The sequence below is a fragment of the Cuculus canorus genome, chromosome Z, assembly GCF_017976375.1.
Source record: "Cuculus canorus isolate bCucCan1 chromosome Z, bCucCan1.pri, whole genome shotgun sequence".
Taxonomy (NCBI): Eukaryota; Metazoa; Chordata; class Aves; order Cuculiformes; family Cuculidae; genus Cuculus; species Cuculus canorus.
In genome coordinates, this window is record NC_071441.1 from 47,734,666 (window position 1) to 47,758,911 (window position 24,246).

At 42.0% G+C, this 24,246-nt stretch overlaps 1 protein-coding gene across 3 annotated transcripts in view; it reads right to left on the bottom strand.

Annotated features, from left to right (window-relative positions):
* The window catches only part of SVEP1 (sushi, von Willebrand factor type A, EGF and pentraxin domain containing 1), a 133,745-nt gene that overhangs the window by 24,445 nt on the left and 85,054 nt on the right, over positions 1–24,246 (bottom strand). For all 3 annotated transcript variants that reach the window (XM_054053676.1, XM_054053673.1, XM_054053675.1), the window contains exons 29-43: positions 24,092–24,215; positions 23,400–23,570; positions 21,140–21,313; positions 18,027–18,146; positions 17,067–17,243; positions 16,215–16,299; positions 15,718–15,909; positions 13,552–13,719; positions 11,062–11,734; positions 6,869–9,645; positions 5,460–5,685; positions 4,215–4,370; positions 2,310–2,373; positions 1,424–1,597; positions 258–431 (exon numbers count right to left, since the gene is read on the bottom strand). In XM_054053676.1, coding sequence (XP_053909651.1) covers positions 258–431; positions 1,424–1,597; positions 2,310–2,373; positions 4,215–4,370; positions 5,460–5,685; positions 6,869–9,645; positions 11,062–11,734; positions 13,552–13,719; positions 15,718–15,909; positions 16,215–16,299; positions 17,067–17,243; positions 18,027–18,146; positions 21,140–21,313; positions 23,400–23,570; positions 24,092–24,215 — 5,455 coding nt within the window. The remainder of the gene's footprint in view (positions 1–257; positions 432–1,423; positions 1,598–2,309; positions 2,374–4,214; positions 4,371–5,459; positions 5,686–6,868; positions 9,646–11,061; positions 11,735–13,551; positions 13,720–15,717; positions 15,910–16,214; positions 16,300–17,066; positions 17,244–18,026; positions 18,147–21,139; positions 21,314–23,399; positions 23,571–24,091; positions 24,216–24,246) is intronic.

Consider the following 24,246-nt stretch of genomic DNA (forward strand, 5'->3'; position numbering starts at 1 on the left):
AGATGGCAAGTAACTCATTAAGCTTGTTTAACTGCACTTTAAAACCTTAAGAAAAACGATGGCTAATCTCTTTCTGGGCTGGTAGCAGGCAGTGTTCCTCGTGACACTTCATTTTTCAGGCACCATTTTTAATGCGTATTACAGAATTGTTTTCTGAAAGCAGCTCAATCCTTAGATCATATTATATGCTTGCATAAGGGAAGAGATATTGCTTATCCCAGATCAGAATGTGCCAGGCCACGAAACTGAAAAGTTACCTTCACACAATGGCAAGGGTGTACTCCAGCTCCCATTCGCAAGACATGTGATATTCTGGGGCCCAACAAGATGGTATCCAGAGCTGCACACAAAAGTTACGTTACTTCTGTATGTGCTTCCTGTAGATATGGCCTCTGCTTTTTCTATTGAGGGATGCAGCCCACAAGTAATTCCTAGGAGAGGAGAAAACTTTTTGGTTTTATACACAAAACAAAGCCTATTCTGTCCCTCTGTTACACACTGTCTGACGGCTCTGTTCACACACTGAATTAATGGAAAGATGGGAAGAAAGAAGCTGTGAAGTATTTTATGGAGAAGTATTATGCAATACCTTGCCTGCCCTCTCTCCTGGTGTTCAGGCTGCAGTCACCTGAGAAAGAATGTGCCCAAACGTATCTGACGGTATTGTAAGCTATGAGGTGTGTTCAGTCAAACAGAGTGATCCAGAATATTTCTTCTGAGCAGCCCGTAGGCTACATTTGCAGTCTCCTTTTCTCCCTGAACTGTGAAAGGTGTCTCAAGATGTTCCCAAGAAAAATGACAGTACTTAAAAAGGATCTTGCCCTCTATCCCACACCTATTGTTGGAGACCAGCCAAACTGGCTAACGATGATAAAGAATAATGCAACAGGTGGGACTATGACATCGCCATGAGAACATGGGAAATAACTTCTTGGTAAAGATGATAAAATCTTTGCATTTTATTTATATGCTGTATGAAATAAGTCACAAGTCTTTCTTTCCACGGTCCCAGAATTAATCACCTTCTGCGGCAGAGAGAGCCAAGATTTGATCCTAGGGAGCAGAGTCTTGATCTCCAGACATACAGATTGCCCAGGACACATTAACCTTGGTATTGCATATGATGTGCAAGGTTCTGTGCGCTACAATGCCAAGGCAAATAAAATACAGCTGTCACAGTCCTCCCCTACTGACCCGAGTGTGACTCTACACTTGTGCCTTTTTAATGTGCCAAAAGGAGCTCCCTTCAGATCATAGAGGAACTCCCAAGGAGAACTTCTCTGCTGGACTTTCCTCTGGTTCCTCCTATTACAGCCCTCCAGCTGGAGGCGGAGACTGGAAGGAAGCCAGCCAAAGCACTTTCTCAGTTTGTTCCCCAGCTCTCCTGGAAAACTGCCACCACGTTGCTTTGCTTGCTACTTACTCATGCATGAAGGGGCAGAGGGGCTCCACTTTTTGTCAACGTGGCAAATCCTTCGGCTTGGTCCCTGTAGTTCAAAGCCAGGGTCACAGCTGTAAAAAACCTCACTGCCAAACAGGAACTCCTGTCCCTGAACAGATCCATTTTCTATCATGTCTGGGGGTCCACATGATACTCCTATAAAACAAGGAGTATGTTCCAGTTAGACATAATGCATATGGTATGTCCTGTTCACAGCTCCTCCACAAGTTTTACTCTGAGAAACAGGGAAAGAACAGTGTTTATCTGGGCATTCCCAGACATTATATTTGCCCCTGAGTAGCAGAACAGTATCATGCTTGGTGCTTCTAGTTCCTGCTAAAGACAAAATATATTGTGGCTGTGCTGGCAGGAAGCCTCACGAAATTCCACTGTTGCCACTTACAGCTGAAGCTCACCTAAGTATTTATGCAGACAATTCCTATTTTGGCACTGCAGTCAGTGGGCATCAGACATCTCACAGAAGTTGTGTATTTTTGAGAATGAGTAGCCAGAGCCACATTTGAGGATGATAACTACCTGCAACTCCTGGCAACTAATGTGGTCAGAGGTCCTCAGTAAATCCAGAAATCATGGCCTCAAGTGTCAGAACTATTTAAACTTGGAAGCTGTCTGCACAGCTTTCTTTTGGATACAGGAACTAGGCAGAAAGGTGTAGTGATTTCCTTCACACTCTTATCTGCACACACCAGCAATTCTACAACTCTTCCAGGCTTCCAGGCTGGTACTTACCAAAAATTTTTAGGCAAATGCAGACAGTATGAGTTATAAAACAAAATGAGCATTAGTATTTTCTGTTGTGTAAAATCACCCTTGATCAACTTAAGTGATAAACTCAGGTGGAACGTACTTCTGCACACTGGCACTGTGCCACTCCAAAGCTTGTCTTCTTGGCACATCCGTTCTGCATTACCCTGTGAAACAAAAGAAAATGCTCAAAGAACAACTCTACTTAGTCAACTTTTTCACCAATCAACTCTAGAATCCAACAAGGCCAGACGTTTCCCCTTCATGTGTAGCTCACACACAGCCCATGTCTACTAGCAGAATTAAGGGTAGACCTCCTTCCTGCAAAGTGATGGGTATATCGGTCTAGTTAGTCAGTACTCTTGTCCTTCTCCCTGGAGTATCATTTTTCTTGTTAGTATACCATCCCTGTTCATCAGAATTTGACAAGTGACAGAGAATTTGACAATTTCTCCTTCCAAGACTGACTTACAGAAAATCTAATAAGCATTTTTTTCAACAACGATATAAGCTTGTGTTTTATACATGTAATGTACTTATTTTGACCACATTTCAAACACTCATTCTTTACATTTGCTTAAAAAGAATGATATTCCTGTCTTACACACAGACTTTATAGCCAGTCTAACAGCCCAGAAATAATTTCTTATTTTATTTCAAGACATGGAGAACAACATCTAAATTTGTCCCTTGCAGCAAGGTACATCGGTTTGACACAGGCATTGTATGACATTACACCCAATGGACTTTGCTCCTCAGAGGGAAAAAAGCAGTTCTCTTCAACACCAGTGAGACAGATTGACACTAGGTGGCCAAGCTGGAATACAAAGCTTGGAAACACTTTTTACTGTATGAAAGCATTGGCTTATTACCTCCAAAAATTACTTGAAACAGCAATTCTATCCATCTGTCCAAATACTAATCTATCTCTCCATCCCCAATGATATTACCTATGTGGCACCATAACAGAAATCAAATTTATTGCTATCTAAGCATTCTCTAAACTCTCAAGCTTATACTGAGTGACTGACTGAATTCACTGTCGACTGAGTGAATTCACATGCGTGAAGTTCTTAATTTATTATTGGTGTTATGACAGCACAAAGGAAGCACAATCATGCATTCCGCTTGGTTCTCACAAAACACAGCATTAAGACACAGCCTCTGTCCTGGAGACACCTCACCACTTCATGCCTCTAGGAAGAACTGTGCCTACTCTGCCATTACCCAGGGACGGTGGAGGCCATACTGTGCCAAGGCAACATACTTTCATTTCTGAAATCACTGCAGCTTTTGAAAACACACCTGAGGCAGCTCCGAATTGGCTAGTCTGAGCCCTGGTAACAAGACAACAGTGCTGCTCCAGAGCTTAGGTGGGAATAAGAGCCCAATGCTCATAACAAAAATAATGGACAGGAAAAAAAACTTTCTTCCTTTCTCCATCAGGGAATAAAGCTGCCATTGAACAAAGTGGAATCTCTTTGCCTTACTAAGACAAAAGATATCACTTTCATACCACCTAGCAATGGAGCTGAGGGCAGTGGGATTTATCAGGAGCTTCAAGTCTGAAAGGCACAATGGAGCAGGCATTAATGCTTAGGACATTTTAAAATTGAGGGAGGAATGCAATCCAACTCCGGCAGAGAAATCAGCTCAAGAGAGCCATATGTGAGAAACTAACTCTTCCATAATTGATGGTCACAAGAATATATAATGCTATATTTGCAGAGGGCCGAAAGAAACTTTGGTTAAAAAAACCCAACACTCAAAGTTATCTGCTGAACATTTTTTTCTGAACAGGATGCTTATATTAGCTTCAGTTATACTCTTATGTCATTCAAGGACTACCCCAAACATACTGGGAACATTCTACAAAACCAGCAGATGTGCAGCTTCTGGTAAGGCAATATATCAATATGGACCAGACAGAATACATTCTCACAGTTATCACATAAGAACTGAAAATAACTAAAGATGTTCAGAGTGATGGTGATTTGAGCTTGCTTACTTGTAATTCATAGCCAGGATCACATTTATAAAGAACCACGTCTTCATAATTGTATTTAGTGCCAACCACAAATCCATGCTCTGGAGACTCTGGGGTCCCACAAGACACAGGAATGCAGATGTCATCAGATAACGGTGGCACCCAAATGCTACTCTCCTGAAAAATAAATGTAATTAGAAGTGTGAAGGTACCACTCTATATGCTTAATTTGTATCTAAACGAAAAGTTAGGAAAACCATAGTAGAAGAATGCAATGGCTGTACCTGTACAGATGTGGTTAACATAAGATTATGTGGCAATCCTGAATAAAACTCAGTAATTTAAGTAACACTTATAAGACATTAACATAGACTGGGGCTCAGCTTTGGCAGGAATGTTCAGTTTAGAGTTACAAGACAGAAGGAACCAAAAGTAAATGGAGAAATAGAAGCTTGGAAAAGCATACATGGTCACCTAACAGCTCAGAGAACATATCGGAAGAATGAAAATTACAGATGCCCGTGTCCATGTTCTCTACTACTCTCCTGGCTGAATGCCTAACACCATGACCAAGTTCTTCAGCTGCCTTCCCAGACTCTCTAAGGAAAGTCTGATACCTGAAGAGATACTGATCAAACACACTTACTCCTGCTTGCAAGATCTTTGAAAGAACAAAAAAAAGGATAACTTCTCCTTATAAAGCACTGACAGTGCAAAAACATGCATGCTCAGCTTTTCTTAGATAAGCAGACTTAGTGACTTTAAAAAGCCTATTTACAAGCTTAAATCAAGGTTATCCACAGCTAATGTGACAAGAGTTTACTAGCAGAACTGTTGAGGATATTTAACATATGGAGGATTTAAATTTCCACAGCTGCACAGTGGATTAAAATGTGTGATTGCTGTTATTCTAGAGAAAAAGAGCTCTGCACATAATCCTAAAAATACATTAGAAACCTTGGATGTATTTTTTTTTTTAAATCTTGGACATATTTATTCCTTGAGATATGATAAAAGGAATGCTTTTCTAAATGATGACATTAGTTTTTGATGGAAGAAGAAATAAATGATTTCTAGGTCTGAAAGTCTGTATATGGAAAAACTAATAATGGCTTATACTGGTCAACAAGGAACCATACTATATTTTGCAGGACTTGCTTTAAATTGTTTTGTTGTCTGCAATTGAAGACCAAAAGCTAATGAGGGTATGAAGACTCCTGAATTTAACAAAGCCAGAAAAATAAAATAGCGCAAATAGCACTATACCTTGCATGTAGATATGCTTGCTCCTACCAGAGTATAGCCTTCTACACATGACAAGGAGATATTCGTATTCATAGTGAAGTTCTCCCCAAGTACAATTACATGCGTGATATTTCCTGGGATGGGACACTTTCTGGGGGAACAGGAAATATTTTGAGGAGACCACTGTCCATCTTCCTGGCAAAAGCGTACATCCCCCTCTGTCACCATCGTGTAGCCTTCCAGGCACCTGCAACACAACATGAAGACCTGACTACAGACACATGGCTAGGGAGGAGCTAACCCATAAGTTACAAAGTCAGACAATAATTTTTCAGCATTAGTTGTTCCTAAGAACACCTTGTGATTTCTCTGTTTCACGTAACCAAGTTTATTGTGTTGCAAGAGCTGGAAGAGTTCGCCTCCAGCTGCTTCATGCTACTGCAGCACCATAGTGGAAAGTGAACTGGTGGCTTTAGTGCTTGGCGGTTCCTGAATGTTCTAGTGCAGTTCCTGCACTGTCCTTTCCTTTGCAAGGAGGGTTTTTTGGTTAGGTAAACAGTGTGTAAGTGCCAAGCAATTCTAAAGATTACCTCACTTTCTTTCAAGAACAAACCAAGCCTTGGGCTGACTACAGGCCATCTGCTTAGACATTTAAGGCTGATTCATTCTGTCCCATACAGTGCTTCACCAAGAGCAACTCAACTGGCTTGCACAAATGGGTTCACTTGTAGAAAGGCAGACACAAGTACCCCCTTCACCTTGTTAAAGATGCATGGAAATGACTGATACGGTTAAATTCATCAACATGCCATCTCCCAATTCTGTCCCATACTATTTGATTTTACTACCAAAAAAAGTCTCCTTCTGCCAAGGAATTCCTCACCTTGGAGAAAGAGATCCACAGCATACACACTTCAGGAAATTAACAAAAACCCCTTTCTCTCATATCTGACAGAAGAGTAACTGCATTAGCAACACCTGCTGATAGTGCAGTGCTGCAGCACAGAAAATGGGACAAGAGGAAGATAAACCCTTCTGTATCACCACAAGCACCTGAAGCAGGAGAAGGACATAAATGGGGTACGAAAAGGGAAGAAAAATTGCATACTCTGTTGACTGTTGCTGCCATCTGTTACGAAAACCTGAATGTCTAGACCAGGGAGAAGAGGAACACAAAGGGGAAAGGGAAACTAAAGGTGGTAGAGGAGTGCAGCTAAACAGGCTGAAATACCTTGCTGGAGTTTTGACAGCGGCCTAAGTAATTTTTTATAGGTGCATGAGAATATGGGCTTTGTAAATCTAATCATCTGATAGGGCATACCTTTTCTTCCAGGTCTTTTAAAAACTTGTACCTAACTGAGGGTGCATAAACCTTCTATCTTCATTCCTTCAGAGATTTCATGGAAAGAGAGTGGCAGCAGTATTCTCACCTGTAGTGGACCTTGTTCCCATAGGTGTAAGTGTTCCCAAGAACCTCTGCATTTGGGACAGAAGGTGGTGGACCACAGCTTAACAGCTCACAGCTTGGGTATGGTTCCTTCCAGACACCAGTTTCCTCACAAGTCAGTTCTGGGCTCCCCTGCATGACAAAACCTGTCAAGCAGGTATAGATGATGGTGTTCTCATCTGTAGAGCTGCTCCCATTGATAAATGTGTTGGGGATGATGGGTGGAGAGCCACAGGAAATCTGCCCACAGCGAGGAAACCCAGAACTCCACTTGCCAGCTGCCTCACAGGTGACTTCAGAAGGCCCTAGCAGTTTGAAGCCCTCCAGGCATTGAAACTGGGCACTGTTCCCACAGCTGAAATCTGTACCAAGAACGACCCCATTCTGAACCTGTGGTGTAGGACATAGACAGGGCAGGCAAGATGGAAGGCTCCCACTCCAGGAACCATTGTACAAACATTGCCGTAAAGGACTGCCATGCAGTTCATAACCAGGGAAGCACACATACTGGACAAATTCCCCATAGGTAAAGCCAGAGCCATTCAGAAAGCCATGGGAGATGTCTTCAGGAGGTCCACAAATAACTGGCTCACATTGTGGAGCTTCCGAATCCCAGGTACCATCACTTTGACAGGTAAGTGTAGACACTCCTTGCAGGCTATATCCTTCATTGCAATGATAGTGCACTTCTTGCTTAAAACCAAAATCTGAGCCATTAGTTCTACCATTGGGAAGAGGCAGTGGCACAGGGCAGGTCACAGATCTGCAGATGGGAGTGATTCCACTCCAGCTTCCATTTGCAAGACAGACTCTAATTCTGTCCCCATCTAAGAGGAAACCTTTGTTGCAGCTGTACTCTGTATGTCTCTGGAATATGTACTCCTCTCCAATCACCTGACCATTCTCCAAAACTGGTGGTGGGCAGGAAACAGGAATGCAAATTGGTTCACTGCCATCCCATTTCTGGTTCTCTTGGCATCTCCTCTCTGTGGGGCCATTTAGCTGGTATCCAGGATCACACTCATAGTAGATGACACTCCCATACGTGTAGTTTTCCCCTCTTACGTTCCCATTCATAAGCTGGGAAGGTGAGTTGCATGTTATTGCTTTGCAGTACGGAGAAGTGTTACTCCACTGCCGACTTGGCAAACATAATCGTGTGTCAGAGCCAACAAGTGTGAACCCTGGCTTACAGGTGTACTGCACTGCACTACCGAGTGTGTTCTCAGTGAAATGTAAGAAACCGTTCTCTGGGGGTGACAGTAAGGTGCACTCTATCGAAACACAGGCAGGGGCAGTGCCGTTCCAAGTCCCGTCTTCTTGGCAAGCTAGAACAGGGTCTCCCAGCAGCTCGTAGCCAGAATAACATGTGTATAAAATGACAGTTCCAAATAAGAAAGTGGTGAGTTGCATTGCACTGTCCTCCTTCAAGGAACTTTTGAAGCCTTTCAAATTGCCAGCCAGTAATGTATGTGAAAGCAAGGGACTCTCTCTAACATTGTCCTGGTCAGAACGTCTTTCCCCCTGTCTCACCTGTACGTATTCCCCAAAGTCAATGTGAGGAGGCAGACCACAGTCTGTTGGGAGGCAGGTTGGTGTGGAGCCAGACCAGCCTGATTCTTCACAGGTCTGCATGGCAAGGCCAAATAGCTGGAAGCCTGGCACACAGCTGTAAATGACCATGGCACCATAGCTATAATCTGCACCCTCCACAAAGCCATTTTCGATGGGCTGAGGGGGCTGGCAATTTATGGCTTTGCAGGAGGGAACTTCCGTACTCCATTCCCCTGTCTCTAGGCATCTCAGCGTTTCCTCCCCTTGTAGCTGGAAACCTCTGTCACAGTAATACCTAACAGTCTGCCCATAATAGAAGTTTGTGAATGAGTATTTGCCGTTGAGGATCTTCTTAGGCCTTAGGCATTGAATAGGTTTGCAAGCTGGCCTTCCTCCAAGCCACTGGCCATCTTCTCCACAGAGGATAGTTGTGTTCCCCACCAGTTCGAAGCCTGGTTTACATGTATATAGGGCTGTGCTAAGGAAGGTGAGTCCCTGCACATCAACAATGCCATCCTGAATTTCTTCTGGTTGGGGGCATTCCACAGGAATGCATTCTGGCAAAGGCAAACTCCATGAGCCATCAGCCTGGCATCTGATGGTAGACTCGCCCTTTAGTAAAAACCCATCCACACAGATGTATTTCACAGTGCTACCAAAATGAAGGGATGAAGTCAAGGGGTCACCAAAGGGGATGTAGGGAGGTGCAGGACACTGCACAGCCTTGCAGAAGGGAAAGGAATCATTCCAGCGTTGGGATGGCAAGCATTTCAGTACAGAGGAGCCATGCAAAACATAGCCCTCCTTGCACGAGAACTCTACAACACCAACTTGATAAGTCACTTCCCTTAAGACCAGCTGGTTTTCTGCCAAGGGTGGTTCTGGACATTTTGTTGGCACACATTTTGGGCTTTGCTTTTTGCTCCATTTTCCAGATTTCTGACATGTCCAATAAACATCTCCAATCAGCTCATAGCCTTCATCACAGAAAAATTCAACTTTGGAGCCCATATCAAAAGTTTCTCCCCTGGAGTAGCCATGCTGGATGGGTGGTGGTTTTCCACAGCTGAGGGGAACACAGTAAGGGGGCGATTCACTGTACCATTGCCGATTCGCCTGGCAGATAAACACCGAGCTCCCAACCAGTTGGTAGCCAGACTCACACTGATAATTTGCCTGATTCTCAAAGTAGCGTCCAGTTGTTTCCTGCAAAACACATAAGATGGGGACATGTCTGAAATGAAGACACATGAGTGGGGCAAAAAGAGGCTGATTTAATTTCTTCTGTTCTCTTTATCTAGCTCTAGCTGAATCCCAGATGCCAGTAAAGGCTGTCTGCAATGGAATGAATGCAAATAATTGACACAGATTGTCTTGCCTCAGATGATGCACTCGACTGTCAGGAAGTCTGACAGGACCATTGAGAGAAAACAGAAAATTCAAAATCTAAAAGGCAAAAGCTAGAAAATATTTCCTATGCCTTCCCCCTTCTTCACCCATGAGGCCAAAAGATGTGAAGACAGGAAAGAAATGGGTCACGAAAAGCTGCCACAAAATGGCTTATCACTGCTATGATTCTTTAGCTTACAGGTGTATTCAAGGCTGCAGTCTTCAAATCTACTACTAGTAGGAGACGTTTGTAAGTCACACATTCAGCTGCAAGATCTTGAGCAGGCACCTGAGGAACCCCTCAAAGTTGCAGGCTGACCTCTCTCTGTGGAATTAAAAATGTCTCTAACTGGAAGGTATATTGGAAGGAATGATCCTGTCTAATGAAAACAACACAGATTGATATGCAGTAATTAGAGGATGTATCTGTGTGGGAGTCTGAACAGAAATTGTTGTTGCTGCTAGAAGCACATATAGGAACTGGGATGCAACACACTTCCCTGCCTGCCACCTCATCCCTCCCAATTTTTAGCAAATGCAGATTCCCTAATGGTTAGGAGAAGGAGGAGGGATGTTGGGAAGAAAAATGCTTTAAAAAAATCAAAGTTAAAGCTTTACAGTAGTGTTGTTTTTTTAATTTTCCTCACCACAATATCACCCTTGTGCATCAAAACACAACACATGTTAAGTAGTTGTTACAGGTTTGGTCTGCCACACAGAGATTTTTAACTTCAAGCATTGTTGCAATGTAATTTGATAAGGAAAGGGAAGTTCTTACTTCAGTGAAGTGTGCTTGCATCCGAAGAAGAAAAATTATTCAAAGGTGATTTAGCTAGAGCAAATCAGATTTCTTTTCACAGCAGCTAAAAGCACAAGGCTTGTGAACTGGCAATAGCACCTTAAATGTCTCCAGATGGCACTGGAAAGCCACCCGTGGACCAAACAAAGGAAGAGCAAGACCTTAAGAAAATCAGTTGATTGTCATATGGCATCTTCAGTATCCTAACTGAGACCCCACTTTAAGACAGGAAATCCCATGGACGTGTCCATGTTTTTCAGACACTATTCTGCCGCCAATCCAACCATTTTTCCCTTTTCTTAATCCATCTAGTGATATGCTTCCTCAATTAAAACACGAAACAGAACATAAGGAACAAAACCCCAACAGCAGCAATTATGAAGACACATTCAGTTTGCCACGGTACCAGACAGATGAGAAAACGCATTCTGTACCTTAATAAAGCCATTCTCAAGCTGCGGTGGTTCTCCACAGGATACCGGGTGGCATGTGGGCAAACTGCCACTCCAGTTGCCAGTGGCCTCACAGGTCCGTTTCTTCTCTCCCTTGATGTAGAACCCCTTGTTGCAGCTGTAAGCCACCACTGCTCCAAAGCTGTAGTTGGCCCCACTGGCATAGCCATTGCTAATGTGGGGAGGCTCTCCGCAGCGAACGGGGATGCATTGGATGCTCAAAGGAGAAGGATTCCATTGGCCCCCTCGAAGGCACTCGATCTTGGCTGAAGTGTTCAGAACAAAGCCTTCCATGCACTTGAAGCTCACGATGGAGCCAGCTGCAAACCTGGCTTTACTAATGGACTCCAGGATACTGTACGAGACAGTGGATGGCTTTTCACAAAAATCAGCTATGCAGTGGGGCATCTCCCTGCCCTCTGGAGGCACCCACTTCCCTTCTGCATTGCAAATTAGCTGAGAGTTATCAGCCAGGCTGTAGCCATCTGAGCAGAAGTAATAAGCTGTATCACCAAAGAGGCGGTGGCCACTCTCTGGTGATGCATTTTCCACGTAGGGTGGTTCATCACAGGATACTGCCAGGCACTGCTGATGGCTCACACTCCACTCGCCGCTGGCTAAGCACTCTACGGTTGCAGGGCCAACTAAAGTGTAACTGTGGATAAGGAAACCACATAGGAAGTCAAAAAGACAAGCATTGTCAAAAGCTACCTACAGTGTCCTGAAGCCTCTGCAGTACTAGCAACCCTGACGTACATGATCCTTTACAAAAGCTATGATCAAACTCAAATGAGAATCTTAGAACCTACATGTCCACTGGTGAGGTATCAAAATGAATGATATTCTAGCACACTTAGTGTATATTGTTTCTCTCTTGTCTGTATACCAGATTACCATTCCTGAACTTCCATTTGGTTGAAACTACAACAAATTTAGTATTGTGCTGCAACAGTCCTTACAATCCTCAAAGAAACAATTCCACTGAGAAACTCTTCCCCTTTAGCAGAACTGAATACTCCTGAGTTATCCAGAGATGCTCTTGCCCATGGCAATTTTGTAACAACTTTTTCCTGAAAAAAACACTGTAAAAATTATTATAAATAATAAATAAAAATATAAATAAATAAAAAAATTAATGTTAAGCAGAAAAAAAAAATCACCTTTTACCACCAAATTCTACCACATCATTACTGTTAATGTAGTCATATTTCTCTAATATGTCTCTATGATGCACTGACAAGCATCACTTCATACTGGTCATCACTTAAAACCCTGCAGCTTAAAGATGCAACAGTACAGTCACAGTACCCATGACAGTTTTGAAATCTCTGTGGTGTGCTGTCACAGAAAGCAGAGAAACAATAAGTACTGCAAAGTTCCTGGTGACTCCTTCCAGCTGCAGGCTGGAAACTGTTTGTTCAGATTTTGATGTCATCATCTATAAACATAGTTTGTCTTGTTTGCAGGATTTGTTTGCAAAGCCTCATGACAGGACTCCATAAAAAGCACCTATTCTGTGTCAATGTTTAATATGATCCACTATTCATTGTAACAGAGAGCTGTGACCCTGTTTAAATGCTGCTATCCTATCCCATTTAAAATGCTTGCACAGGAAAGAGAAGCAGCTTTTAAAATCATAATGCAGTCAAGAAAACAGAATAACAATGCTTTGTGTCAATTATGCTTCAAACAATATTGCAAAGCTAGATTATAAGAAAAATGCTGGCTTATCAATCCACCCTTTTACACCATGAAGGAGCAAAAACCCTCCAGTCACTTAGGGCCTGACCCGGCAAAAGCTCTGCATACCTGCTCCGCCTACTGGACTGAACAGTTTCAAGAAATTGAATTGGACTGCTCACAGGCTGTAAAGATAAGCGTGTGCAAAGGTTCTTGCAGGATCAGAGTCCAGCATTACATTCATGCTTGATATCATCAAAATGGAACCTCATCTTTGATCAAATACAATTCAAGAAGGTCACTACTCTGAGTATCCGTAAATCAATGATAAATAAATAATGCAGCTCAATAAACGAGGAGGCACAGTTTTAAGGAAGCAAATTTTAGAACATCAGAACAGACAGTTCCCCAAACCTACAAATCAGCTTTTTATAGCCTGAGGAGACATAGGAAATTCTTAATGCTCAGGGCCTTGAGCTTACCACAGAGGTACTAGTTCCGTAGTAACTCCAAGGGAGAGGGCTTCCTACTGAATTGCTCTATTACTCCCTACGATTCCTCCCCATCCTCCTCTTCCAAAGTGTATTCAGCTGGCATGAAACTACTTTAAAAAATGCCTACATGCCCCATACTGACTTGAGTGCCCACAAATGATCTCCATCGTATTCAATTTCCAGAGAGTTAAGACAGAAACTGTAAAAATTAATCAGTGTGCAGTTATAAAGGAGTCAAGAACCAGTGCACCAGTTTTATTGTCCTGACTATCAGTCTGAGTAGTGCTAATCTACATACCCTTTCTTACAGGTGTAAGACACTCTGTTTCCAAATGTAAAGTTATTTCCGTCTATGACTGCATCTTTGATGGCAGGAGGAGATCCACAAGAAACAATGCTGCAAGCTGGAGGTGTGCTGTTCCAGTTTCCTGAAGATGCACAGACAAGCACAGAAGGTCCCTGAAGGCTGAGACATAAAAACCATTATTAAGGCACCCATTTCAGTCCAGGAATAGAAAATGAAAAGAGGTCATTTACTTCTCATTGACTTCCTGGCCCCACTGAAACCAAGGGCAGTCTCTTACTGACTTACAGAAGCCAGAACCTCACTCTCCCTTCATGAAAAAGCACTGCTGATGCTACCTAAAAGGGTGGTTTTCAGATTATTTGGAGAGCGCACCATTAGAATTCATGTGGGACCTCAATTCACTGTGCAGACACAAAAATAACTTCTATTGTAGCTTTGCCCATCTTGAGCCACAAAAGAAAGACACAGAGTGCTTAAATAATTATTTATGCTTAAAAATTTATTTGTATGTGATTAACACAATGTCAGTCTTGGGACACGCAACTAGGCCTCAGTCTGAGACCTGATTCACTCAAGGACTTAGACACTATCTTCACTCAGAACACAGAAGGAAATGCTCCATTTCACATTGGTTTACAAAAAAATCATTCAGTTCCTTCAGCAGGTAAAGGATACTGCGTGAGTGAGTGTCCACGTGGATATTTAAAGTTGATGGCATCTATTGGTTTCCTTAGCTGAGGAAACAACAATGCACTGGTACAAAAGTTGACTTATTTGTCTCAACAGAGGTATTTAATGCAACCCTGAGATGCCCAGGGCAAAGCCCCTGGCCTCCAGCTGCTACAGCAGCTGACTATTGTTTTCCAGGAGGTTCCATGTCATATCTGAGACCCCACACACGTGGGTCTCATTCCCTACTGTTTAGCCTCAAACAGTAATAGGCTCCTATGTTTCGTTGACTGAAATGATCCCTGAGGTTAAAGGAAGAGAACCACACTAACCTGTAAAGCCATTACAAACATGGCACAGGCCCTTGTTGGGGCAGTGGGCTCTGCCTACCTGTGGCAATATGCTTAAGACAAAAAGCACATAAGAGCTGCTTTGAAGGAACAGACTGGGTCCATGCTTGGGTCCAGAAATAAAGCATGAGCTGGACACTGTTTGGGAGGGCTTCCCCTGGCATGGTGACCACAGAAGAAAGGGCTTTTCTCACCAAGCTGTGCTAGGCAGGTAAGGGAGTCACAACTGATGTGGTATTTGCTGCCTGTGTGTTTGTCCTAAGTCCATGGTCAAAAACCTCATTAACATTGGTAAAAATACTGCCTGATTTAGTGGGGTACAGGTAGGCCCACACTGTGGATCTGTGACTCAACACTAGACTGGACTGCAGCCAAGGTATCAGTTTGTATTAACACAACTAAAATATTCACCAAATGAGCACAACTCACCTACCTCCCTGCATGTGGATAAGAAAACACTTGCAGCAGGAAAATACAGAAAAAAATCAGACCTATACAGATCGATAAGAGACCGCTTATGTCAGAGTAAGTCTGCTACAGGTACAAAGAGGTATCAGGAAAGACAGAAACTTGCACTTAAAGTCACATATTTGGATACAGCATTACTGTATTAATTTTTAATTGCAGCATATTAAAAATGTCTTTCCAAAATGATTGCTTACAAATGTAAAACAGAAGAAAAGCCTAGAATATGTAACTAATACAAAGAGTTCAAGGAGTATATTAGCAAGTTTCATAAGGCCTTTTCACCAAAGAAATTGTAAAAAAATAGCAAAAATAACACTGGGTATGTCCTAAAGCTGTGGCGGTATAACAATCTTTAAAGACAAACAAGAACTTTCAAAAATAATGACAATTATTTTTCTGAATACTCAAAATATGTTTTCCAGTTCGGTGGTAAAATGAAAGCATTGCATATATGTAATACCTATAGCAAACCCTGAATGACCTTGAACTGCTCCAATTTAGGGTGAAATACAGAAAAGTACCTTCAATATATAAAAATGTCTTTTAAAATTCTAATTTAGTGCTTCATCTTTCTAAGCAATGATCCCAGCTTTGTCTCTTCAGATATAAGTTAGACCCTCTAGCAATCACACTGCTACATTTTGCTCAGGAAAAACGTTCCTGCATTTACCTGTATCCATTGTCACAGGTATATGACACAGAAGAAAGGTAGGTTGTGCCAGTGAGCACGTATTTTCCATTGCTGATATCTTGTGGGCTAGGACAAGTCACCATTTCACAGGATGGGGGAGGATGATTCCAAATGCCACTAGCAAGACACAGAATTTCCTTTTCACCCACTAAGTTGTATCCATCACTGCATCTGAGTGGAAGAAAAAAAGTGCTATCACAGAGCCTTCTATGCACAATGTGGTCAGCCACTCCTTTTCTCTCTCTCTCTTCAATCATACCTACATACACCATCTTTCTCAGCAGGACATAGAGAGGTACTACTAGAGCAAACATTCAGCTCTGTTAGTGAATAGCCACAGCTATAACCAAATGTGTTTTCATTACTTTAATCCTGCCTTGCTCCCCTCCTTCACTTCAATCACTCTCTTAATTCAGCCATACTCTCATTTGTCACCAGATTCTTAATCAAGCACTTCAAACACACTGAATTCCTACCTGTACTCCACTTTATTGTGGTATGTAAAATTTGAGCCCAGAATGGCACTGTTCTCTGGAATAACTGGACTACCACAGGATATAGCTTTAAAAAGACAGGAACACAAGAAAGGTTGGCACAACACAAATAAAATACCCCAGGTAATTAGGATTTGCTTTGTTTTCTCTTCAAAGATTTGAAAAGGTGTAAAGCTGGGTAATACTGGGTTCTTGACTAAGCTATAACTAACACTTAAGCCTCTTTATCTGACCTTGCTTTACAGAGAAATTGGACTAACTGGAAATAGGTATTTGGAACTGTTCTACATACCATATGCTTAACTTTCAAGAGGACTCCATATCCACCCTGCTCAATGGACGTAGTGATTGGTTTTTGACACTGTTACCTCTTCATTTTACTCTGTTGCTTCACCTTATTAGTTCTGGTGTCTATAGAAACAATTTCTGCAATTATACTGTGGATATATATGTTCACCACCCCATCCTCTCTGACTGCATTTTATCCACTGAAACACAGTTAACAATTTTTAAGACATTAAGTACCCACAGGTTCCTTGACAACAGGAGTCTGGGTGGGGAAGAAAGACATTTCTAGTGCTTGCATTAAAATGAGGTGAGTCTATACCTTTGACACTTGGGAGAATCTGCAAAAGACAGTACCACCACGCTTGAAAAGCTTCAGCTCCTGCTGACATCTCTTAAGACAACAGAGACTTCAAAACTGAGATTCAAGTCTGCTAGGACAGGGTTTCATTAGCTGCTGTCGTCTCTAAAGGTGCTACACTACTACCTTTCCCATTCCACCTCTCTAACAAGAAACATTACAATGTGCATTCTCTGCAGGAATCACACCTTCACAATATGGTATTGGGTAGCTCCACTCTCCAGACTCCATGCATGTAAGTTTAGTCATTCCTGTTAGCTGGAACCCTTCTTCACAGGAAAAAGTTACTTCACTGCCAACACTGTAAGTATCCCCATACAAATGGCCATGCTTTGGATTTCCTGGATTAACACACTTCACTGGTTCTGAGGAAGAAGAGAGAAACTATCAATAATAAAATTAAGTACCTGGTTTTATAAACAAGTTGCAGGAGATACTGTTGTGGATTTTCTAAGAGTAGGAAGGCAGAGCACACAGCTAACACTCATAACAAGCTTACAACCTTACCGGCTTTCCTCTGTTCTGTATGTAAGTGACAGGCACTGAAGACTTGTGCAAGTAAGCTTATTTTGATATGGAACAGCCCTCTGTAACTGAGTTTGCATTTGTTGCCAGAAGCATATACGCAAATGCTTCTGGCTGTCATTTTTCACTCTGTGAGGGAAAGCCCTTTTCATTATGTCCAGCCCTGAGCATCAAATCAGCTCAACTACATTTTATCCCAACTTATGCTACTGTCTTGTTATCTCCGCGCAAAGTTACTTTGCTTAATGTTTCCACAGGCAACACAAGCCTTACTCAGATATTTGTATTCAAATATTTTTTCACTACACAACTCTGCTCTGAGAAATGACGCATTGTGACATGTGGTCTTCCCAAGTCTTCAGCGCACGTGCTTCACGTGCAAGAGGATTTTGCAGGTGTACATGTCTTGAAGCAGAATCCCAATGACAGCTGTCTCCATATGGAGAAAAGAGGGAACTTCATTACAGCCTCATTCAGGCCAAAGTGACCTGGAGATGACAGCACACCTGCCCTGTCCCTCTGTCCCTCTCCAGAGACTGATTACCGTCTGTCTTCTATGGGAGGCAGAATACTGGCCTATGCAGGACCTTGGAAAGGCTAGACTGATGTTTTTCTTCCCATACCTGCACATTTTTTACCATCTCCTGTGTAAGGAGGGATGCAAGTGCAAACATAAGATCCATTTGTGTTGTGACATGATGCATGCTCATCACAGTCTGATCCAACAGCACATTCATCAACATCTACAAAAAAGAAACACAAAAACGATGTCCCGAGGGTGGTATTTGTAATAAGCATCTGCTCTAAATTTGTCTTATCAACTGTCAAGAGGAATCACTTTAATTCCTGTAATTAAATTTTTTTATGCGCTAATAAAAATACTTAATATTTAAGTTAACATTTATGCTTTGTCTATAGTTTACTATACAATATTTTGACTCATGATAAAATCAGATAAATCCTATTAACCTTCAGTCAATACTTCCACAAAAAGTATCTAGTTTCCAGGTAGTAAAAGAACATACATTGTAACTCACGTACTGTTACTACTAGTTCAGACAAACACTATGAGGGAGGACTTCTGCATTAAATACTTGTCTGGAAATCCTCCATTTCTCGAACTTTAAGAGGAAAACTTAGCCAGGGGGTGAAACACTCTGAACATAAATTAGAGCCACATCTTTGCTGAAAACAATTACATTAGACTAGGAATGAGAAGTGTCTGCAGTTGCCAGAAAGCTTAAAATGAGTTCTAAATATATTAGTTATTATAATTAACTATTTATATGAATGTAGTGTCTAGAAATGCCAGTGGTCAATTTATATTCCATTTGACTTGGTTCTATACAGCACAAAAATATCGCTCTCTCCAGAATACTTCATGTCAGCTTTCAAATCCTGACTATATGGAAGTGTTCTTGGTATGTAAACAACAAGTTGTAAATTGCAAAGGATCAATTTCCATGTATCTAACTGAAAAATGCTGGCACAGGGGATTATTCCTAATATAAACGAGACTCTAAAGATATCTCTAAAGACAGAGAGAACAATCCTTCATTTAAAAGCCCTGCTATATGACAGCTCTTGAGCTAGGTATACTATGCAGACATATAACATGAGTTCTTTGCTCATTTCTAGGCCAAAAAGCAACTTGGTTAGGAAAGCAACAAAATTTATTGAGTTACTGTGTTTATTCTTCTCTGCTGTATGAGCCTGTCCAGCACGAAAAGAACCCAACACTGTTTTGAAAATAGCAGTTTCTTTCTGTCATGCAGGACAAAATTTTCAAATTAAAATCAAAATAGTTGCCAACTACACAAGCAACAGGAGAATGCAACGTGCTGCCACAGCAGAACTGGAATGACAGCTCCTCCTGTAACATCTTGTAAAGCAAGGAAGAGTGGAAGGACAGTACAAATCAGAATCAGACCCACAAAAGAGCAAAAGGGATGCCCCAGGACATAGGTGTATCAGGCTTTGTTAGCACCTGCTTGGAGCATGAATCTGAAAGGTAAAGGGTAGGTTAGGGTGCCAAAGACACTCTTTTATACATTTTCCCCTTAGTCTGCTCTGCTTTATGAGAGGCAAGGCAAGCTGGAAGGTGGGGCACAAGGCTTTTCCTTCTCAACATCATGCTTCCTACTGCACAGGCGTCAGCTAAGCTATTTGTACAGCCTTGCGACATCTGCTCTGAGCTTGCTTATGCTTAGGCCTTGGCAAAAAGCACAAAGGAGAAAAACAGAGAAAAGAACAAGAGACTGGACAGCCTGTTTAGAGGTTCTGAATGAGTCCTGGTAGCCAGGACATGCTATGAAATCATATGGATCCTACTCCAAAGTGAATTTTGGTAGAGGTAAAAGACTGTTGGCTTTTCTTTTGCTCTTCTTGACTGAAAAAATTATGTACTGTATCTATAAAAAATTAAGAGTCAAATCAAACACAAATCTTGCCAAGTTGTTACCCCACAACTCTCATGTTCAGCACAACTAAGACAACAGCAATCCAAGTGCAACTAGCTACTAAGTTCCAGCAGGGATCTGCTGGAGACATGGCCCTGCAAGAACAACCACACCCGGTCCTCCATAGGAGGCGCAATGCTGATCTTTCTCACCTTTCAGCTCCTATAGCTGCACCTGGCACATCAGAACCAGCTGACCAGAAAGTAAGTTGTGGTGTGGGAACTACGTGAACTCTGACTATACGTGTACTCGCAGCCCTCTCAATGCTGCAGCTGTTTGCTTACAGGTACATGTGACTGACCAATGAACCCCTAGAATGGAAGAGAGGCACCGGAGGTGGTCAAAGGTCATCTGCTCATGAAGCTCAGGGAATAATGCAGGGCATGACTGACCACTGCTGTTACAAAGAAGATGAGTCAACACAAAGGGACAGGAAGGTGGCTTTTTTTTAAGGTAAACAGCTACCAATAGTTGATGTAAAATGGTGCCAAATGGTGATGTAAAAGCTTCTCCCAAAGTTCACAAAAAGTGTGAATGCCTCCCTAAGTTAATGAAACCAGCATGGGAGTGAATTGAGTCAATAGCTTAGGCCAACATAGAGGATAAACCCCAGAAAGCTAGCAACAGGCGTGAGCTGGCTTCAACACACATATTCATTCCTTGCTGCTGGGGATGACAGTGAGCCTATTACAAAGACTGGTAATAGGAAACATGTCCGTACAGTGACTCAACTGTGTATCGCAATCGCTACGTTTGCTAAACGTAACTTGCATTTCTTTATACTGTATTATGCAGTACAATTTGTATCACTTTGGTGGATCAGAAATCCTGTGCAGCATCAACTATCTTCAGGTAAGTAGATCTGATAATAAACTTTATAACCTCCAGCCATGGAACATCTGAAAGAACCTGGTCAGAGAGTATGGGACATTGACAGTGTGCTGAAGCACTGGGAAATGCACAGATTAGAAACAGAGAATGCAAGAACTTCGTGGCTAAACGAGCCTGGAAGGAGAGAGGCTTAGGAGTGCAATGTAGGCTTATTAAGTATAGGGTCTGTGGTGTACAGAAGTACTGACAGAGAAAGGTGCCTGAATACAGGTTTCATTTCGCATAATGATGAGCACAGTATTTCAGAAGTGTGAATATTTTGGAATGTGATTTCTGAAGCTCTGTTCAGCCTTCACAATTTCAGAATGAAATCCTGCCCAAACCCAAGGGCAGAGAAGTAGTGCAAGATTGTCAGCCCAAGCAGACACATGTATGGCACATCTCACCAAGGCAAGACGGTGAAATGCTGTTCCAGCTCCCATTGTCCAGGCACAGCATCCTGGAGTCACCCAACAAATAGTAGCCATTGTTGCAGTGATAGGTAACAGTACTGCCAGCAAAAAAGTCCTCAGCTGAATAAAATCCATTTTCCAAAGGTGGAGGCACTCCACAGCTGATTCCTGCAAGATGAGTGAAAAAAGGGCATAGACATTAGCAGTGAACACACAGATCAACTTCAGAATAATTCCAAATGAGAGCCATCACCAGAGACTTTTTTTCTTTGCAACTGTGGAATCCAGTCTGCAAGAGGCACCTTTACTGATTCCAGTTCTGGTGGAGTTAGTTGTTTTGAGGTCATTTGCCAGTCGAAGACTGAGTGGGACTCTCCAGCTTTTGCTGTTCTGCTAGCTCTGGAAAACACATTTGTGACTAAGCTCTGAGCGAATGCCCTTCAGCTACAGGACACTTGCCCTGATAATCAATGATCCTTGTTGAGTTTTAGGGAAAAAGTAAAAGTAAATTTACCTTCATGGAGGTTTCTGTCACTTTCCTTCAATGAAAAACAAGTTCAAAATTACTGTGTTTGACCAGTAAGCAAAACATAGCTAAGAGATTACTGCTAAGAGATTACAGTACTTGTCTGAGACCAGGGAGTGCAATGGAGAGCAATGGAGAGTTTGGAATTGACCTCGCATGCAACCTTGGGCATTGCTTTAACTATAGTAAATAAGCCTTTCTGATCCCAGCTGTGCCAACAGAAGGCATCAGTGTACCTGCCTGCTAGAGGGTGCTATTTATTGTAGCAGAGCTGCTTCTGTACATCTTAATTTCAATCAAGATGACATGAACTTATTCTAACAGCTACACAGCACATCTTTGTAACTACATGGATTCTAGCAACTCATTGCTCCCCAGCCATGTGCAAGGATCACACAAGACACTGAGAAGTGTTTAGAGCCTGTCGTAATTGAAGTCATGCAATTGCTGTAGAGGGATAGAACAACAGGCTGTCAGGGGGTGTAGACCTGTGTTTTTGTGGCTCATTAGTAGCAGGAAGAGGAAGCATTCTGGTAGATGAAGGCAGTGATTACAATCAGCCCAATTCAGTCAGAAGAACCTTTTCTGTACCGCACTTTCCACCATAAACCCTGTAGTTCTTCATGCAGGAAATAACTGTCTATGATCCACTTTCATTCATCAGGTATTTGTGGAACAGGCTGAAAAAGGCCAGTGGATGAGTTCAGCTTTCATTCACTCATCACGGTTGTGTCAGGTCAACCCTGCTCCGTCTGAGCTCTGTGCTCAACAAGTAAAACTACCTGGCCCAATACAGAGAAACCAGATGACAAGACTAACAGGATTCTGGTGGTTAGCCACTGATAACACATCAGGAAAAGAACAAAGCTGTCTCTGCCAGTAAACTTAATGCTCTGCCCAGCAGGACTTGCTTTTGGGTAAATCTTCACATGCATGCTGTTCTCTAGGCAGAAGAGGATATAGATCCTGAATTTAATCTATAAACAACTAAATAAAGAGGAAGCAAGATAATCACATCAAATCTAGATCAAACTATTTTTAAGTTTTTTTAAACAAATTCAGCTATTTTCCTCAAAGTACTGGTCAATTTTGGGATTATGCAATACCTGCTTCTGAAGCTGAAATGAAAAATACAGTCAGCTCCAACAGATGCCACTGCAGTCACATGCGCAGTCACAGCAGAGGAGAATCAAAGCAAAGGAGATAGCAGGAGTAGGAAAGCAGGAACTGAAGAAAGTTGGCAATCTGAATGCATACAGCCCAGGTTCTTAGAAGAAATCCCATAAGTCTCAGAGCACTTCTACCTCATGACAAAAGTATCTGCTGCCTTTAAAGAAATTACTCTATCACATGCTAATGCCGAGGCTTTCACTTCAAACCAGATGTTCTCAGCAACACTTAAAAATCACAAAGATATCCTAGCATTTCCTCTGCATCTTCCACAGTCCTGCTGCACTATGGATGAAAGTTCAGAGTATCACATAGCTGGTCCAAAATGACTCATTTCCCCCAGCGCCATTAGAAACTGACTGAAAAAGGTAGAATCCAATTGTGATGTAGTTCCTGCTCAGTAAAACATGAGTTTAGGTTTAAGCATATATGTATATGCCGTAACATGGAGGGATTCAAGTGCATTATAGCTTCAGGGCTAAAGATGCCATGAATAGTGATAGGGTCCAAATAAAAGCTAGGGTTTCCTAATCCTGCCAGCCCACTGAGACAACTCACTTTCACAGCGAGGAAAAGGCCGTGTCCACTGTCCCAGATTAAGGCAATGCTGAACAGAGTTTCCCACTATCTGGAAACCTGGGTCACAGGAAAGGCTCACTTTTGACCCTGGCTTTACATCAGCAGAAGAGGCCCGCAGATGTGGTATGGATCCTTGCAAAGATGGACAGTCTGTGGACAAAATATATGCATACAGTAAGACAGACAGCTGTGTGATGAATTGTATAAAACTGTTATCTGATTGTTTGATCCTGTATAAGTTTATCCAGGAGAAAGCTTTGAGAAGTGTTATGTATGCTACACCCTGCCCAGGTTCAAAGGCTTTTGAGAATCATCAAAATATAACATCAGAAAAGGAATCTCTTTTCCTAAAGAGACCAGAGGTATTTTAATATCATCCAATTATTTTTAGAGAAAAAGACGAGAGTAACTTCTTTCTGACCCAACAACATCTTCACTCTTTCCCCATCTCAATTCAGGAAGCAATAAATCTCTGTCAGAGATTCCAATGAACTTTTATTACAAAACCTTGGAATTCAAGGAATGAAAGACTAAATGTTCTAACTGTAAAATTATCAAAATAATTTATTCAAGGTTAGTAGGGCAAAGGCTGCAAGCTAACATATTTGACATCATAAAAGAGTCTTATAATATTGTTCAGAAAAAAGGGTTCTAGGAGATAAAGTTCTAACCAGCACAAAATATACTCTTGTAATCTATCTTCACTCTTCCGACAACTCCTGGCAGGAAATCTGGCCAGGCTAGTACATTTCCTTTTTGAAGTTCTTCTGGACAGGATGTTGCCAGAGATTTTACCTATGGATTTAAAACAGTTGATTAGGTGCTG